This window comes from Panicum virgatum, chromosome 6N (genome assembly GCF_016808335.1).
Source record: "Panicum virgatum strain AP13 chromosome 6N, P.virgatum_v5, whole genome shotgun sequence".
NCBI classification, from domain to species: Eukaryota; Viridiplantae; Streptophyta; class Magnoliopsida; order Poales; family Poaceae; genus Panicum; species Panicum virgatum.
Window position 1 is genome coordinate 49,117,461 of NC_053150.1, and position 14,448 is coordinate 49,131,908.

General features: G+C 45.5%; 1 protein-coding gene and 1 long non-coding RNA gene across 4 annotated transcripts; both read left to right on the forward strand.

The window, feature by feature from the left end:
• The first annotated feature begins 511 nt into the window (after window positions 1-511).
• Window positions 512-3,910, forward strand: LOC120679683. Of its 2 annotated transcripts, none has more exons than XR_005677285.1 (6): window positions 512-1,194; window positions 1,329-1,452; window positions 1,958-2,647; window positions 2,858-2,960; window positions 3,108-3,509; window positions 3,596-3,910. It is a non-coding gene; the product is annotated as an uncharacterized LOC120679683 (long non-coding RNA). The 2 variants fall into 2 exon arrangements; XR_005677286.1 differs by having other exon boundaries at window positions 1,335-1,452.
• Window positions 3,911-5,719: 1,809 nt separating this feature from the next.
• LOC120677275 (UBX domain-containing protein 1-like) lies at window positions 5,720-10,789 on the forward strand. 2 transcript variants are annotated; one of them, XM_039958424.1, is made up of 13 exons: window positions 5,720-5,910; window positions 6,480-6,575; window positions 6,916-6,992; window positions 7,170-7,240; window positions 7,842-7,896; window positions 8,189-8,238; window positions 8,353-8,434; window positions 8,581-8,651; window positions 8,731-8,812; window positions 9,451-9,528; window positions 9,610-9,684; window positions 10,006-10,125; window positions 10,218-10,789. In XM_039958424.1, the coding sequence occupies exons 2-13, from the start codon at window positions 6,482-6,484 to the stop codon at window positions 10,398-10,400; spliced, it is 1,038 nt and encodes a 345-aa protein (XP_039814358.1). In that variant the 5' UTR covers window positions 5,720-5,910; window positions 6,480-6,481; the 3' UTR covers window positions 10,401-10,789. The 2 variants fall into 2 exon arrangements, with proteins under 2 accessions (XP_039814358.1, XP_039814357.1); XM_039958423.1 differs by having other exon boundaries at window positions 5,721-5,910; window positions 8,177-8,238.
• Window positions 10,790-14,448: the final 3,659 nt, after the last annotated feature.

Sequence of the window (14,448 nt, forward strand, 5' to 3'; positions counted from 1 at the left end):
TGTCGATCTGGACGATGGCCCCCTCCTGGGCGACCAGCTTGCACCGCCGCCAAGGTTGAAGGGGAGGCGGGCGGGAAGACCTGCTTGCGCCGCCGACGAGGTTGGGAAGGGGCGGCGCGGGCTCGCCTCTAGCGCGCGGTTGCTGCGGGCCGGCGCCCAGGCGAGGGGTTGGGGTGGGCGGCAGGTCGAACAAGGGGCATCCTAGTCTTTTGCTGCGATCCGTCGCCCCCTAAACTGACGGCGTGAACGGAAAAACGGGTGGGAGGACGTAACTGAGTCGAAATCCAACAGTTGAGGGACTAATTTGGACGGAAAAGTAGGATGACGAAATTGATCCTTTATCAAGAGTTGAGGGACGATTTTGGCGATTTTATCATCCTCAAAAAAAGAAAAGAAAAGGCCGCTGAGTAGGACTGTGGGGTCAGCCGGGCTGGGGTGAGCCCGACGCGGCACATCCTGGTCACGATAAAAAGGGTCGCCAGTCAGTCTCGAGCTTCCTCTGTCGCCGCGCTCCAGCTCTGCTCTCCCCCGTCCACCAACGCTTTACCCTTTCCCCTCCAGCGCCGGGGGAATCGCGCCGGGCGCCCCCCCAACCCCAATCCCCGAAAGAGAAGCTCCCGGCTCCAAATCAAACTTCCCTCCGCCTTCCTGCCTCCTACCCTCGCCGGCGCGGCTTTTAGTTTTATTTCCACCCAAGATTAGCCTCCAGCTCAAGCCAACTCATTCAGCTCGGTCTCGATGGAAGCCGATGACGCCGCTGCCAAGCTTCGGAACATCAACGACGCGATGGATGAGGTGCGCCTCAGAAGCCTCGGCTGTAGGAGATGCACCATCGAGGAGGCGATAGGGGACATGTCCAGCAAGAACTTGGAGCGGAATCGCAGGTTCTACCGCACGCTGCAGGCTACCGCCGACCTCGCCGAGGTTGACCCATGGGATCTGCCGCGGCGATTCATCATGCCGAAGAAGCCGGGGAGCTCAAGCCTGCGGACACATTCTGGGTACTGGAAAGAGAAAGAAGATGAGTTCACCGCGATGCGCTCCAATGGAGGAGGAGAAGGCTCGTCCTCGCCCTCCAGCTCGCCGTCCTACCATGGGGTTACGAGGACCCTGGAGTTTTACGAGCACAACGGCACCAAGACGGACTGGGTCATCCACGAGTACAACCTGCTCGATAATGACATGTTTGTCTAGGTAATACCGACATCGCTGCATCAGCGTGCTATTAGCTATTAGATTTTCTATGACCATGCCAAATAACACATTTGATAAAGGCCGCCTCAAGCAAGCATGGATTAATTTGGCCTATACATACGTTTTGTGCTTAGTTGTAGGAGGATGTGGTCTTTCGTAAGGTATTCAACAAAAAGCACACAGATCGGGTCCCATATTATTCAAAGGGTGTTGACGTAGACCTGGAAGTTTACCTTGATGCAGCACTCGCCAACCCCGGTACGTTTCATCCCCCGATAAAACCGCGTTATTATCTACTATATATATGATTACCCTTCTTAAGTTTTTGCCCAACAATTTGTAACTATACCCCTTTAAAAGTCATTTCAAGTTGCATCTGCAGGCTTGTTGCTTCGATGCCATACCCGCATATTTCCCTAGCTTATAGGTGTGCCCAACCTAGACTTTAACCACATATTAGCTTGGATCCAAAAGACTACTCTTTTGGTCAGATTCATGGAGAAAGCTATTACACCAACACATTTGATCTAGTATACTACTCAATGCAAGGTTGTATCATAGCAAATATGTCGATATAGCGTCGAATTAGAACGTCTAGGGTGCACTTAGCTTTGCAAAAGGATTAGACTAGTAGGATGGTTTGAAATTTTAGGTGACTTGCAGGGTGGCATTTGCATTTCTTTTAATATTAGCTCTTCCACGGCTGAACAACAATCGCTGCATGGGGATTATGACATGATGGTGGATTTTTCATTTTGAACAGAACACAACAAGGACATGATGGCGGATCTGCAAAGTGCTATGCTTCATTTTTACTATTTCTGCGTGCCCGAGTTGATGAGTTGGAGAGGTCTTGATAAAGAAAGATACGAGCGTAGGAAGTTTCTAACTGCGTCTGCTGCTCCAGATAGAGAATCATCAGACGATGTTTGGCAGCACTTCACCAGGATAAACACCAAAGATCCCGATGTGGTGTACGCAGCGTGCCACCACTGTGACAGGGTGCTCAGGGCTCATTCCAAGAATGGCACTTCTCACCTCAGAAGGCACCGTAAGAGCAAGACATGTACATGCAACAACAATCCATTGTCCACCACTGAAGACCAGGAGATCCTGCGTGAGCTTCGCGCAAACCTTGATCTCTACAAGCAGGGGAATATGGAGGGAAGGGTCGACTCTCCGGAGCTCAACGCTAGTGTGGATCCATGGGATCTTTCCACCCCACGCTACTGCACGAACTTGCTAAGCCTGAAGACGCATCAGGGGCGCTGGGAGGAGATTAAGAGTAATGACAAGCTCATTGCAATCCGCATCGGTCAGCTGCCGGTGCCGCAGTACGCCGGGATGAAGAGGACCCTCGAATTCCACCATGACAATGGCACCAAGATGGACTGGATCATGCTCGAGTACCACCAGGTCGATGAGTACAAGACCCCCCGACCTGCTTCTTGAGGTATAAGGATCTCTCACAAAGAAATAATTATTCAAGTATGTAGCAGCAAATACTACGTACTAAACATGTGAAAATTTTACTTAGTTTTGTTATCCATATGAACCTCTATGGTGCATTCAAAATTCATCCAATTGTACCTGTTACTATACAAGTTCCAGCACCTTTGTTATGCTTTCATTTTAATCACACTTGACGTTTGCTTAATTGTAGGGGAGCATGGTGTTTCGCAAGGTAATCCAAATTTTCAAAGATGCGGTCAAAGAGTTGGAAAGAATGTGGAATGGGGACGACGACGAAGAAGAGCACTACATCGGTAGGATAGATTGAACAGCTTAATCCCCAAAATACTTCATTCACTGCAGCTAGTCTTCAGTTGCTTCATTGCATCAATTTAGTAGTAGAGAAAACTTTGCACGGGCATCAAGTATCAAGGCTAACATTCCATAATCCTATCCATTAGGTGAGCGTGAAGAAGAGGTGAAAGCGCGCATGAGCACCTTGCTCCGTGACTGCTTGCTCGGTGAGGTTGGTCAATGTGATCAATCACGGCTTGGAAAGCGCAAGAGAACTGGTGGTCCGGATGGGTTGGTCAATGTGATCAATCACGGCTTGGAAAGCGCAAGAGAACTGGTGGTCCGGATGGTGGATCAGAAGTTTGGTTGTATTTCACTAAGATTTACACCACAGATCCTGGCAGGGTGTATGCAGTGTGCCACTGTTGTGACAGGGGCTACAAGTTTCATGCGAAGAACGGCACCTCTCAGTTCATAAGGCACAACAAATCATGCTCAAGCAAGCGCCAGAAAGTGTAGAGGAAGAATCAGTTTGGCAATTTGTACAGTCTTCAGGAAATATGAACCTCGTGAGTTGTTTTGGCCACAACTGGCCTGCTCGTCCTACTGAATTTTTCCTCAAGGTTTGTCTCACTTGCTCTGTTTATTTTTTCAGAGAACAGGAGGAGTGAATGCGCTGAAGCTAGGAACGAAAAGGATGACCTTAAGCTGTCTTTTCCTTCTTCTCAATGTTTCCTTTTCTCAGTTTGTTTTAGGCTTGATCTATCCTAAAAGTACTGTCTTTATTCCGAAAATAATGTAGTGTCAGTATGGCTAAGTCGTTGAGTTCTATCTGAGGTCGTTTTACTTTTAGGTACAATGATACTTGTGCCACTTAATCTATGATTTGGATATTGGAGGAGTAATATCTTCTGTATATAAAATGTGGAGGTTGATTTAATAGTAAGATGTATTTGATTTGGGATCTGGAGCTTGCACTTTCTTTGGAACCCTACCCTATTACTCTGCTTTTCAGTGTTCGGGCTGTTGGAGGCACTTCCTTGATGGAGCTGGAATGTGATGTTAAGTTGTTAACCTGTTGCAGACTGTTCCGTTCTCAGTAATTACTCGTGCTTTTTTCTCTGGTCCTGTTAGGCATCAGGTCGATAAGCTTAGGATACACCAGACACCTGACCTGTTGAGTTAAGCTGCTAGGTGCTAGCTACAGTTTGCTTCAAAGATTAGAAACCTCCATCCCTTTGGATATCTTGTGGTAAACAGATGGATATCAGACACCTCTTGTCATTCGATCTGGGCACTGAATCCACACATATCTATGTGCCTTTAGGATTCATCCGAGTTCAAGAGTGTTCGGCAAAAGATGTACACATCTTGTAGCTGTAAGCCAATTAAGCTACACATCTCCTAGCAACCAGGATGGTTCCTTTAGAGAGGGGGATCATCGCCGCGCCGTCAACATGACTGACACGAACAAGCTACACGTCAGAATTTGTTGCGTTCAGTCGCTTCATAGTTCAGCACATCAGAACTTGTTCTTTCTTCAGTTTCATCGGACAACTCTGAATAATTGTTCTGACCAATCTCTTATTTCTGGTAAACACGATTTAGTATCTTCCTTTTTCATACCCAAGTACGACTGATAAAAGAAATTCATAGAGGGAAATGGTGGAACGAGCCAAATTGTTGCTTGCAATAGGGATGGATAGAGGTGATCAGACCAATGTGATGTATGGAAGCTGTTAAACCATGAAAGTGGGGCGAAATAATGAATGACAGGTCTGATTCCTTTTGCCAAAAGAGTGACAGAAACTCAATACAAAAAATTAGTCTCGTACATGGCCGATCCATAAATGTACCCATTCGAGAGTGCAATCTGGTGAGGGAATCTCATCTCACGGGCTATGAAAAAGGAGAAAAATAACAGTTTCATGTGAAGAAGAATACCATGTTCTTCTGAAAAACAATGGTAGGTTTCTTAGATTTTTACGACGTCCAGGAGGTCATTGCTTGGTTCTGAGTTCTATTTTTGCAATTTTCTCTAAAAAACTGAAGCATCAATGCAGGTTCCCAGGTCAAAGAGGAAATTTAACCCTTCTTGGCTTCTTCATAATCATTGTGCGAGTTGACTAGCTTAGTTATATTACTGAGATATACGGCGCTCCATGAACATTGGATAACACAATGCCACCACACTTCTGATGTTATTCATCTCCAACGAGGCAACAAGTACTATGGGAGTATGGGTGATGGCACTGGGCACTTTATCAGACACGTGGATTGCAGAAGTGACCATGCAGGACAGAAATTGACCATGCTAATACCTTTCGTTCGGCTAGTGGTTGCAAAATATTTACCTTTGGAGAGCACGGCTGTGCGGTGCTACTGCTACATGCTGATGCTGCCATTTGTCTCTATATTTCTTATTAAGAGGTTTACATGTTCATGTGCTTGGATGTTTGAATAAAAATCCTTGTATTCTTTCCAACCAAAGGATCTGCAAGGCAGTGGTGACAAAAAGTCAGGATGTAACATCCTAAAGCAACGTTGACAAAGCAATTCAATTGTATACTGGCTGACACCATCTAATGCTTGTCATACTGTAAAACCTCAATATTACTCTGTAATTGAGTTTCTTAGTGACTTGATTGAGATTGTAAGTTGTAACCCAAACAAAGGAATCAATCTAGTTATGACCAGGCTGTTGATTCAAGGGGGGAATCTTAAGCAGGAAGGAAGGTATAAGTAACTGCAGGAGGACACAAGTCACCCCAGTCTCCTGAGGTCACCACAAGACCCTTCTGGGAAGAAAAGACAAGAATGAAGTACAGAAGAAGCAAAGCTCTAATCCTCTACATCTAATTTTCCTACTTCCCTTTCCATTTGCAGTAACGCATAGCTCTTTGCTCTACTTATAGAGGATTCATCCAGCTTGGATCCAGAAATACAAAGCAAGGAAAGAACTTTTGAAAGGTAAATTTTCTATTCATCATTTCATCAACTTGTTCTGTCATCCAAATTTCAATGCAACCTGGAGATCTCGTGAATTTCTTCATCAAACTTGTTCAATCTTAAGCTTTTCCGTTGCTTCTGTTTTCTAGTTCTTGTGTCGTTCCATTATGACTTGTAATTTCAGGCTAGCTGTTTCTGGTGTACCTATTCTTCCATGTATAATGATTAAGGCCAACTGACCAAGAATTAACATACTCACAGGTCACAGATGCTACACAGATGTAGTTCCAATGTTAACTCTAGGACATTGTAACTTTCATGTTAGACATAAAAACAAAATAGCTGAACATAGATCTCCTCAAACAGAGCTTAAATTATATAAGATCATGGGGGACATGCAGTCAGCGGTAAGTTTTGTAATTATTTGTGCTTGCACAACTATTTTTTTCTAATTAATTCTTAGTTGTAGGGAACATCTACTTCATCTGAACCAGTATTTTCGTATGGCTACATGTTTTTCCCCTTATCCATTCCCAGTTTTGTATTTGTAGCAATTGGGCTGCTCTTATTTTTGTTCACCAATCTTATAGCTATGGCTGTCCCACAAGTTGATAAGAAAATGCTCGGTGAACTTGAAGCCATGGGATTCCCAACCACTCGTTCAATCAGGGCACTCCATTTTTCAGGTATGTCCATTCAAACGAACTTACTAGGAACAGATCTTGTATGACACTGCTTTCTTTACTGAAGATAGGCTGATAACGGGCCAAATAGATAACTAGAAGACATTTCTATGGTTGCTAGTGTTATGTTTGTGTATTGCTATCATCCTTCCATGGCTGTTTGTTTCTTCTATCTGTTTCATTATTGCTGTTGATAGATATGTATTTTCCATAAAATTATAAAAGATGAAAAATTTGTGATTGAACTGAAGCTCTGGCAACATACTTTTTATAAATATTCATTATATTATTTCTTTAGTACGTAGTTCGGTGAATTGGAGAGATAACCAAATGTCTTGATCAGGTAATTCCAATCTTGAATCTGCTGTAAACTGGCTTCTGGAACATGAAAGTGACCCAGACATTGATCGGCTACCATTGGTAGGTTATTTCTTAACAATGCAAATATTCTTCATTAGCACAAGTCCTTTATTTCACTTACGTTACATTTCTAGTTTCATGGGAACCGGTCGCATTGTCATGCGAACATCACTATCACAATGTCACTTCGTTCAAACAATTTGTTTTGATTGTCCCCTTGAAATTTGAATGGTCTAGATTCCACAAGAAATCCCCATTGAATGCGGTGACACATCAAATGAAGTAAGGAATGACATTCAAGGAATGAGGTTAGTTTTTAACTTTTTGTTCCTTAAATGATTTCATATATGGTTTGCAATAGAAATACCATAGCACTATTTCAGTGGAAAAACCATCAATTTCTTAGTAAGACTGTTAAATATCGACCTCTACTGAGGAAATCTGCAATCTACATCATATTTCAAATGAGTGACATAGTCAGTGTTGGATGCCATGCTACCTAAACTTCCAATCTGTCACCTCAAGGAAGATTTTTTTCTTCTGCTTTCTTCTTGGGGATTTCACATGACTTACTGTTAAGTGTCATTCTCCTTTTAATGAAACAGCCACGTGGGGGCAAAACCTTTCCTTCAGCCTGCCCACTTTACAAGTTTACACTTCTGGGCGATGCACTAGAAAATACTAGCAAGTGATTGGTGATCGTGTTAGTTCTTGTAACTTTACTTGTATCAGTATGGTATAGCATCAATGCACAAGGTAGGTCTAATAAAACAAGTCATATGTCATAGTTAAATGATTTTTGAAAAAAAATACTCGGGTGACTCAATGCATGTTCTGGTCGGCATTTCTTTTGTTTGCTATGCTACGTTGTTGCAGTAGTATATATTCTATGGCATGCTTGCCTTGCAGGGATCCCGTGCAGGAGCAGAAACCAGAAGAACGGACTGAAACTGGAAGACACAATGTACTTGGTCACTTTCTAATTTTGATATCTTAGATGTTTCCTATGAAATTTCATAACATATTGAGTTCCATGCAACGACAAATTTAGCCAAAAGCTTAAGCTATTGTGAAGGGTTGGAATATAATCACTCTTTCAACATTCATCGATTTTTGCTTTATCAATATATTATAATTTAGTGTGTTGCTGCCATTTGCTAGCATCTTGTCTTTCTGCCTCATATGATCTTGAATTAGTGCTTCATTCTTTCTATTACTCTGTCACACCCGAACTTCCCTTTTAGGAGACATCCCAGTTGGAACGAGAATTAAATGCGGATGAACAGGAGGAAGAAGATAGAAAGAGGTTTGTACCTTGCTTTGGATAGCTACAGTTATTTTGTTTATCATGCATTCACCCTAGTAAGTGTAACCTCCTGTACTTTTTTTTTGAAAATTAATAACCTCCTGTACTTATCAGGATATTAGCACTATATAAGCAAAAACGAGATGAGGAAGGAAGAGCAAGGGGGCAAAAACGAAATCAGTTACAAGATGATCAAGTATTGTGATTTTTTTCATACTTCTAAGAAGTAAAAAAAAATCTAACACTACAGAAGGAAGAACAAAATGTGCTTTCTTACAATACATTTAAGTATATCATGTGGCCATTTTCTTGCCAACTGAATGTTTCTTATTGTTTCTATAGAGGGAGAGGATTCGAGCTTCTAAAGATCTTATGGAAGCAAAACGAACTCTTGAGGAAAATCAAAGAAAGCGGTTTGTTTCATATGCATGTAGTGATGATATTTCCAATTCCAAATTGCTTGTTGCAGAAGTGATATTATGTTTACTGCAGCATGATGGAAAGTCGTATAGCAGATCAAGAAGAGGTGAAAAGAGCAAGAGAGAGAATACGACAGCGTATAGCAGATGATAGGGTATGTTGCTATTTGTCCCCGCCTCACAACATATAATTATTTGCCACTCAAATGGTTTAATGGGTACTGAGGCTTCTCTGGATAGGTGATATGTGGATATGGTAGCAGATGAGAATTTCTCACTTGGAATTTGGACCTAAATCCATCTTGTATTAATAGTTACGAAGAATGAGTCCATTATTTTAGAGGAGTCATTTTCTGTTTGTGCGCCTTTTTAATTGTTATATTTTTTCTATGGCCTTGTTAATTGTACAAACATTTCATTACACCTTACTATAGTTAAATTTTTGCAGCATGCTCAGAAGTCATCCAATAAATCTTTTATTTTTAAAATTTTATAATCTTTGATTCCACATTGAAAGTTTGTCACTTTATGCTTTCACAACTATATGAAATATCGCAGCCTTTCTTTATATTTTTTCGTTCACTGCATGGACATAACTAAACCACATAGTTCTCATTGGGTATGGTCAAGATTACCTTTAAATCATGAATTATGTTCAAGGGCGCTTGCTTTCACTAAAGTGACATCATTTCCTTCAACTTCAGCAACTACATCTCATCGGCTCTTTCTCCAAAATGTTCCAGTGATATACCCGTCCCCGATGCCTAAGTCATATCCTTTCCTTTCTATGCAGGCAGAAAGAAGGAGAAGGCTTGGTTTGCCACAGGAAAATCCTGCCGCGGCTTCAGTTGCAATCATAACGCCCACAAAGGTCTAAATGTCTTTCCACCATACTTTTACATGTCAAGATCAAACCTCCAAAGCACATTCCTCACATGCTTCTTAACTGCAGGTAAAACCTGTTGAACGTATTGTAACTTCAGAACAACTGAGAGATTGCCTGCGAACTCTGAAGAAGAATCACAAGGTAAAAATGGTTCATTGCAGATGCTAATTTTGATCCATTGTCTCTTAGGCATTTCAACTGGTGCAGAAGCATTGACAATTCTGAATATGGTGCTCTGTGAACACCAAATAAATTCACTTGGTTTAGATTAATATATTCCAGGCTTGTCCAGCACTTGCCTTCATTTCCTAGCTTGTGTTTTGATCGTGTTTTCGTTATGTTTCTCAATAACCGGTCACAAAAAAAGGCAAAATATGACCTATTAAGGCATCAGAATTCAGATGTTTGTGTTACTTGGACGCTAGGAACCGTTAAATATGCTGTATGTCATTTCACTTGTAGGATGACAGTGCCAGAGTCACAAGAGCATACCAAACACTGTTGAAGATTATCGCCAACATAGTGAAGAACCCAGCAGAGGAGAAGTTCAGGAGGATTCGGCTCAGCAACCCTATTTTCATGGTAAAAACGCAACATGTCGTGCTCGGTCATATTTCTGAATGCTGCGATCCCCTGCAAGATCTTCAGTTGACATACCATGCTCGCTCCTGCAGGACAGGGTGGGTAACCTGCAAGGAGGCGTAGAATTCCTGGAGCTGTGCGGGTTCCAGAGGCTCAGCGCCAGCGGCTACCTGGTCATGCCGAGGGACAGGGCCGACATGGCGCTCCTCAACGCCGCCGGAGTCGAGATCGCATCGGCCATGGAGAACCCCTACTTCGGGCTGCTCTCCAAGTGAAACGGAACAGCCACTACCGATGTTCCCGTCTGCTTCGTCGGTACTGACTGAAACGGGGTGTGCCACCGGACGGACTTCACTGTAACGTGTCGGTCCGTCACGGCTGACAGGATCTGTCCCTGCTGCCCGTGCCGTTGTACAGAGTCTCCCAACAGAGCAAATGCCCAAGAAGTGAACTTAACCAATCTCGTCCTGGACAAATCAAATGCAACCATGTACATTGACAGAGAAGATGTTGCATTTGTTTCTTTTTTTTTCCTTCAACTCGTGTTCCTCACCGTCCTGTGTTTCTTCCTCACCGTCCTGTGTTCCCGGTCGTACATGAACATGAGGCGTGGCATGGTGTACAAGCTGGGGAGGGTCAGGCAGTAAACTGTGTTGCCAAGGTATTGAATGGCCTTTATTCTCGGCAGCGTATCCTATGGAAACCAGCCATCCTGTGTAAACTTTGAAAACTCCAATCGAAACCACATGATTCTCATCCGATGGCTAGGGGCACAGGTGGGTTATTTTTGCACTTAAACCCCCACTCATTCCATCCTAATCCCAAATTATACAAATCACAGGCATCCTGGTCGCAGTCACCACCGCCGATTGCCCGTGAATCGACACCGCCGCCCGCCCGTGAATCGCCGCCGTGCCCGCCAAGGGACGCCGGCGTCGATTCGTCTGAACGCCGGAGCGACGGATCACGTTCGTGTGCCCTCCGCTAGTCGGTCTCGTCGCTTTGTGTGACACCGCCTCTCGTCGATTCGTCTGGCCGCCGCTCCCTGCGCCCCTGTCCGCGAACCAGACGACGAGACAATGTCGAGGGCCCGCCGAGGTGCGCCTCCCGCCAAGGTGCGCTGGCCGCCGTTTGAATTGGAGTCCGGCATCAGCCAAGAAAAAGAACAAGGCATCAGCCAATTGGTTTCTCCGTGAGGAGCAAAAAAAATGGCGCTGAGCTGTAGCCTCATCATCCTACTCGTTGCCAATTTGCCATGGTTCATCTGCGGCTGTACTGAGGTGAGCAAGATTGAGAGGTTGCCGCATGCAGGTAGTCAGCGGCATCGACGCGTCACCCGTTCCCGGCTGAGCAGCAGAGCTGACCCAAGCAGCCGGAGTAAATATCGAGCACCTTCATCAGTCCGCGCGCTGGGTTCTAATCATCTGGCCATCGGTAGGAGCGTTTGGTGCTGGATCTGGATGGAGTGCGTCCAATTCTGCAAGTTTGTCTCGACCAACTTCCAGAAACAGTGCAGGTTGGACGAGCACATTGCACAAAAGTTCTGCACGTTCCATGGCGTCAGTTTGTGAGAGAGAGATATCAAGGGCTCTGCTTTATGATCGCTCCTTTTACGGTCCTTGGATACGAAGGACGGGCTTTCATAATTCCCAGAGCTACGAGCAGCTCGATCGCCGCGGCATGGCACGTCGAGTACTGTACTACGGTACTGGCGCTTGCTGCTGCTGCTGCTTAAAGGCAAGGGATCTTGCCTCCACGACTGACGCACACGTACCGATGTACATGGACGCGCTACGGCTGTGTCTTGTTCCGTTGCTATTCGAAACCTGTTTAGTTTACAAAAAATTTTGCACTGTATCTGTCAAATCGAATCTTCGAACATGTATTAAATATAGTTGAAATAAATAACTAATTACATAATCTTACTAATTAGCACAAGCTGAATCTTTTAAATCTAATTAGTTCATAATTAAATATTATTTGTACGTGTGCTGTACCAAAACCCAAACTTTTTTCACCAACCACACCCCGGTTGCTTGGACGCATGACTGTTGTTGGCCGATGCACGCGTACAGTGCCACTGTGGTCGTTGCAGTGGCAGGCAGCGAGCCGTCCGATCGACGGGCCGGGCATGGGGCATCGATCTGGCACGAGGAGGAGAACGCCAGCAAGTGCAAGTCGATCCCTTTTCGCTTCTCGGCTTCTCCGCCTCGATGCACGCAACGCAACAGCCCCTGCCTGCCTTCTGGCATGGGCGCAGCGGCCGGCGGCAGCGTGGGGGCCGGCGGGGATGGGAATGGGAGCATGGGACGGGACTGCGGCGGAGAGGGGAGCCAACGGGCAGGAACAGGAATGCGGCGCCAACGGCAGGGGCCGCCAGGCCGGAGGCCGGAACAACTGATTGCAGCGGCGCAACCACCGGGCCGAGGCGGGCGTTCCGTGCCCTCGCTCGTGTCGACGCTCGATCCAACCAGCAGCTCGGTCGCATTCTCTCGTCGTCGTCGGTGACCCGTCCATCACACAGCTCACCTCAGCCAGCCCTCCGACCACCGACTGCGATCCGGAACCCGCCGCCGGCCGGGTCGGGAGCTTCTATCCCAGAAATGGCCCGTGCACTGTGCTGCGTGCACCAGCTCCACCCAACAGAGAGTGTGCATCATCATGCGCATGCCATTGCCATGTCATGCACGCACGGGGTGTAGTCTGAAGAATGATAGGCACAGCACGGCACGGCACGGCCGAGTCGGTTGCGGTCTCCATCAAGGTGTCCGATCCAGGGGGAACGTGGGCGCGGAATTCCAAGAAAAAGCGCCAAGCTTTATCGACCTAGGCCCTGTTTGTTTGGCACCGCGAGCACCAGCCGCCCATCGCTTACGGACGCCGCTTCTCCGCTTTTCCCTCCCCCAGTACAAAGTTTCGTATTTTTTCTGCAGGCGTTGGCCAGACGCGCGTCTAACGCGAAGCAAAGTTTCGCTTTTTTCCTGCAGGCGTTGGCCAGACGCGCGTCTAACGCGAAGCGTTTGGCGGGATTCTTCGCTTAGCGCCACCGCCGCTGCAGAAATCGCGGTCCCAAACACGCCCCTAGTAGGTTCGGTTCTAACCTAGGAGTAGGCGCATGCTTTTGACCAATTGCCACCCTAAACAGTAGTTTCGGTCCGTAACATGGTGTACTTACTGCTGGGTTATTTCATTTTTACCATCCCGAAGAACTCCTACTAGGTGTCTAGGTGGTCGTTCGTTGGTCAAACATCACAGAGTTGAGACTTGAAACATGGGCGCATCTTGTGTTTGGACCGGGGCAAACAATACTCACTCTATCTAGGTTGGAGCTCGAGCTTGTGGCTGGAATAGTGTGAGAAAAAAATACTGGTGGTTTGCTGGTGGCTGGTAGTTGGTGCTGGAGCGGTGTGAAAGGAAAATACTGTTGGGTTAGAGGCTGCTGGAGCTGCCGAACAGAGTGATTACTTCTTCGTCCAAACAGCATCAGTAAACTATCGGGACCGAGCCGTAACTCGGGTAGTGTGCGCTCCAGTGTGCAGGCCACCCCGGCGCGGGATTTTCCCACGGGTGCTAAGGAGTGAGTGTGTGTGCGCGCGCGTGCGTGTAGTGTGAGTGCTTCAGTATGGCGCGTTCCGAAATTACTCGGACAGTCTCATCTGTATTGAGTCTGGTCAATATGGACTCTTAAAATTCTTAGATGACTCCCAGTGCTTCTGGGAGTTAAAAAAAAGCATCAGTAAACTGTAAAACGATAGCATTCCGGTATTATTCAAAGCCACGAAGGCGTCACTGTTATGCTCTGCGTGCATGGACACGCATGTGACGTGAGGTCTTAATAATTTTCATTTCCAAACTTGAGGTTGACCTTATGGGTCCTCAAACCTAACAGGCCAGCTGGGACCATGCCGCTTGATCCAGCAAGTCAGAGTTCTGACCTGGAGAAAAGCGTTGCTGCCTCCCTCCCGCTACTGTCCCTGCCTTGCGCGATGTAAAATTTTTGAAAAGACATCTTTCTACATTTGAAGTACTAAATATAGACTAATTACAAAAATAATTACAGAATTCGTCTGTAAATCGCGAGACGAATCTAATGAGCCTAATTAATCCGTCATTAGAGGTTATTTATTGTAGCATTACTGTAGCAATTTAGCATCTAATTACAGCCTAATTAGGTTCATTAGATTCGTCTCGCTATTTACAGACAGCAGTCGCAATGCGTTTTTTATTTCGTCTAGATTTAAATCTCCATGCAGGTGCCGGAAAATTTTTTTGGAATTTTGGTTTTTGCATCTAAACACGGGCCCAACTCCTGGTTGGAGGTCA

Excerpts from the sequence above, each read along its gene's own strand:
- LOC120677275 (XM_039958423.1), top strand. The coding sequence starts at position 6,482 with ATGGCTGTCCCACAAGTTGATAAGAAAATGCTCGGTGAACTTGAAGCC. Across the intron at positions 6,993-7,169 it reads ACATTGATCGGCTACCATTG|ATTCCACAAGAAATCCCCAT; the intron begins GTAGGTTATTTC and ends TGAATGGTCTAG. Across the intron at positions 8,813-9,450 it reads AGCGTATAGCAGATGATAGG|GCAGAAAGAAGGAGAAGGCT; the intron begins GTATGTTGCTAT and ends CTTTCTATGCAG.